Below are 2,946 nucleotides of genomic sequence, written 5' to 3'. Positions count from 1 at the left end.
GTTTGTATCGCGTGCGTATACACACGTTCATTTTTCAAACTATTATCATTAACAATGTATTGTACTGTACAAGCACGATGCAGTGCGTTGGGCACCGGATCCCGCATTTGTCATGTGCAGTCGGGCGTGGCCGCACGTTCCCAATGCTACATACGGTGACGCAGCTTGAGAGTGTTTCATGCACTTTTAAAGCACTTCGCACTCCGCATGTCTCAGAATGATTCCAGATGCCTGATCGACTGATCGCCCGATCATTTACATTCATTGTCAAAATTGAGTAAAATTTACAAGGCGATGCAGTCATTTTGCTGGTTTGCCTCGTTCAAATACGAATCACAATCTCCAGTCAGGGCACAGGCAACACTGGCCTGCGTTGGAATGACGCACGACTCACAGCATGGCCCAGAGTCTGAGACATTTTGTGTTCAGGGTCCTGGGCAAGAGCGAAGGGCCGATTATATTAATTATGTGAATGAATGAAAACGGAGTAATTAGTAGAATACTAGAACAGATGTAGTAGTGCAAAGAGGAAGAAGCAGACGCCAGAGAAAAGTGTGTACGTCAATGAGCGCATGTGCTTTCTCGGAGCAATGTTACACATGTAGATATGCAAGTTCGCTTTCTACCCTCCTGTAACTTCAGTTTCGCGTGAATGGTCTGGCTACATATATCATTCAGTATAATTCCGCTCGATGTTCGCCCGAAGCGAGGTGTATACAATTGTCGAGTACGGGGCTAGATCGCTGCTGGTCGGAAGCCGGAGACCCTCCAAATCTCGGCAAACACACACTTAGCCCAGTCTATATGGGCCATTATCAGATTGCCGCTGGTCATTGATCATTGATGCAGTGATGAGCGTTCACCGCGTTCAGCCCGCTCGCCACTCATGGTCTGGCATAAGCTTGTCGAATGTCCACACACCGTAGGCAAATCAATGGTGCTCTTGCTGTCACTTGCTGTGGCTCGTCCTGGTCCCCCGCACTGGATGTCAAATACTAAATGACAAGCTTCACGAGGATGCAGTGATTGCGCAATATTGCTACAGCCTCATACTGCTGCCGTCCTTACTGTTCTGTGAGCAGTATGTAGGCAGGCGATTCTGGCTTCCGATGGACTGAATGCTGAGACTCGGCGACGCGCCGTGCCGGTAGTCAAACAACGAGCATGACTAGCTGTCGAAAGCAAGGCAGAACGGCGGAGACGCAAAGAACAGCAGACGGTATCTTGGAGCGCTCTCAAAAGATATCTAATCCCCCAAGTACCGCCTGTCCTGGTCATCCAATTCAAGCGCTTCCAACCTACGAATCAGCTGAAAGGCATTCAGAGTTTCAAAATGATTGAAGGTACGGTCACAGTTCCAGAATTCCTGGATCTTGGTCCATGGCTGGCCCCATCAAAGGGAGAGTATGATCGTCACTGACGTCGTAAGGCCACATCCGATCCGGTCGCACTCGAATTAGAGGCATTGAGCCTGCAGTAGGGACTGGAGGGTGATTGTAGGAGGGTAGGAATGGTGCGAGGAAGATGGCTGGATCTATGATGGACCGGTGAAGATTGAGTTCCAGGTCGCCGTTTGGAAGTCATCAAGACGCTGGTCCGATGAATGCGGCTCTCGTCGAGGCCCCCATGGACGCGAAAGAGGATCTATCTCCCAAGCTACTCCCTGCGTCTTCAACGAAGGATCTATGTCGAGTCACCGTTATACATCTTACATTTCCTTTGTTCCTTTTCTCTCTCTCTTCATATTGGCTCTTCCCTTGTGCATGTGCAATTCTTGCGATGTGTTCACTAGGTATGGCTTGAGCGCTGAGGGTGTTGATGAGAGAGGAGAGGGAGGTGATAAGGGAAAGGAGAGGGAAGAGATTTTGATGCAAGTCCCTCCACCGTATAAGCATCACACTGGCTTCGTTATTGAGAAGGGTGCGTTGGCTGACTTGGTCATTGTGGCAGCGCGTAAGTTAGGCTGCATTGCTCATTACCGCATTTTGTTTCTGCGGCCTCTCTTGTTATCTATATCGTCATGAACTACTCTTACATCAATCCTGACGTTCTGGCGGTGGGCACTATCCCAGTCACGGTCAAATCACCTCCACATCACGTCACTCATCACACAACTCTTCACAGAAGTTCTGTAGCAGTACAAATCGTGTTGGCGCGCAAGAGTGAGGGCTTCTGTCCGCGTGGTACATCCCCTCCGTTTGGGACTTCACATAGGCGAGCCAGCATGTTGCATGGTCATGCCCAGAACTGCTGTGCCCAGCACTTCAATGTATGCTTCTTAGTTTTGTACGAGATAAGCTAAGCTCGACTAGATCATAAAGGTTCCGATGGAGACGAAGCCTGGGAGGGTGAAAAAGGGTTTGTAAATGCCTTTGCACTGCAGAGATTGCAGAGATGGGGGATACTCACCTAATGTGACCTTTGGTGCAGTCCAGTGAATACTCCTAGTCGACGTCCAACTAAAGGAAAGCCGATAGTTGAGAACTCTTGAAGAACAAAGAAAACGAAAAAGTACATCAGGTTCAATTTTTCACACCCCTCTCAAAATGGACCCATTGCACCAAGTGCCAACCATGGCAGACGTAAACTAGACATTACGAGACACTTTTCCTTTCAAGCGATCGCGAATGTGCTCGTAGCGATAGATTTACCGGAGGGCAAAAAACACCGTAGATCAAAACAGCCGCGACGATGCTACCCACGAAAGCCAGAGCAGGTTCGCCGCTGTTGAAGCCGTAAATTTGGTTGAAGACCAGTGGGGCTGCCTGGAACTGAGAGACAAAGGAGATGGTGCAATAGGATTTGGGTTTCGAGACGGTAGTGTCTGAAGAAAGGCTCACTCAGAGTTACAATGTCAGAAGTGAGAAGAGGGAAACCGTGATCAGTGGACGCACAGTCCTTGATGATCGGTTGAACGAGTTGCCAGCTCATGATTACCGTAGACCA

At 49.1% G+C, this 2,946-nt stretch overlaps 2 protein-coding genes across 2 annotated transcripts; both read right to left on the bottom strand.

The window, feature by feature from the left end:
* Positions 1-1,430: 1,430 nt before the first annotated feature.
* K437DRAFT_82045 (uncharacterized protein) lies at positions 1,431-1,974 on the bottom strand. Its single transcript, XM_013384302.1, has one exon. The coding sequence runs from the start codon at positions 1,893-1,895 to the stop codon at positions 1,584-1,586; it is 312 nt and encodes a 103-aa protein (XP_013239756.1). The 5' UTR covers positions 1,896-1,974; the 3' UTR covers positions 1,431-1,583.
* A 620-nt stretch (positions 1,975-2,594) lies between these two features.
* Positions 2,595-2,931, bottom strand: K437DRAFT_271359 (uncharacterized protein; the record flags this gene model as incomplete). The annotated part of the gene is made up of 2 exons (XM_013384301.1): positions 2,595-2,824; positions 2,895-2,931. The coding sequence occupies 2 exons, from the start codon at positions 2,929-2,931 to the stop codon at positions 2,595-2,597; spliced, it is 267 nt and encodes an 88-aa protein (XP_013239755.1).
* Positions 2,932-2,946: the final 15 nt, after the last annotated feature.

Source organism: Tilletiaria anomala (genome assembly GCF_000711695.1).
Source record: "Tilletiaria anomala UBC 951 chromosome Unknown K437scaffold_230, whole genome shotgun sequence".
In the NCBI taxonomy this organism is placed as follows: Eukaryota; Fungi; Basidiomycota; class Exobasidiomycetes; order Georgefischeriales; family Tilletiariaceae; genus Tilletiaria; species Tilletiaria anomala.
Note: the sequence above shows the minus strand (reverse complement) of the source record. Positions and strands in the feature narration are given on the sequence as shown.

Bases quoted from the DNA above. Each gene is read 5' to 3' on its own strand.
- K437DRAFT_82045 (XM_013384302.1), bottom strand. From the start codon at position 1,895: ATGCTTATACGGTGGAGGGACTTGCATCAAAATCTCTTCCCTCTCCTT.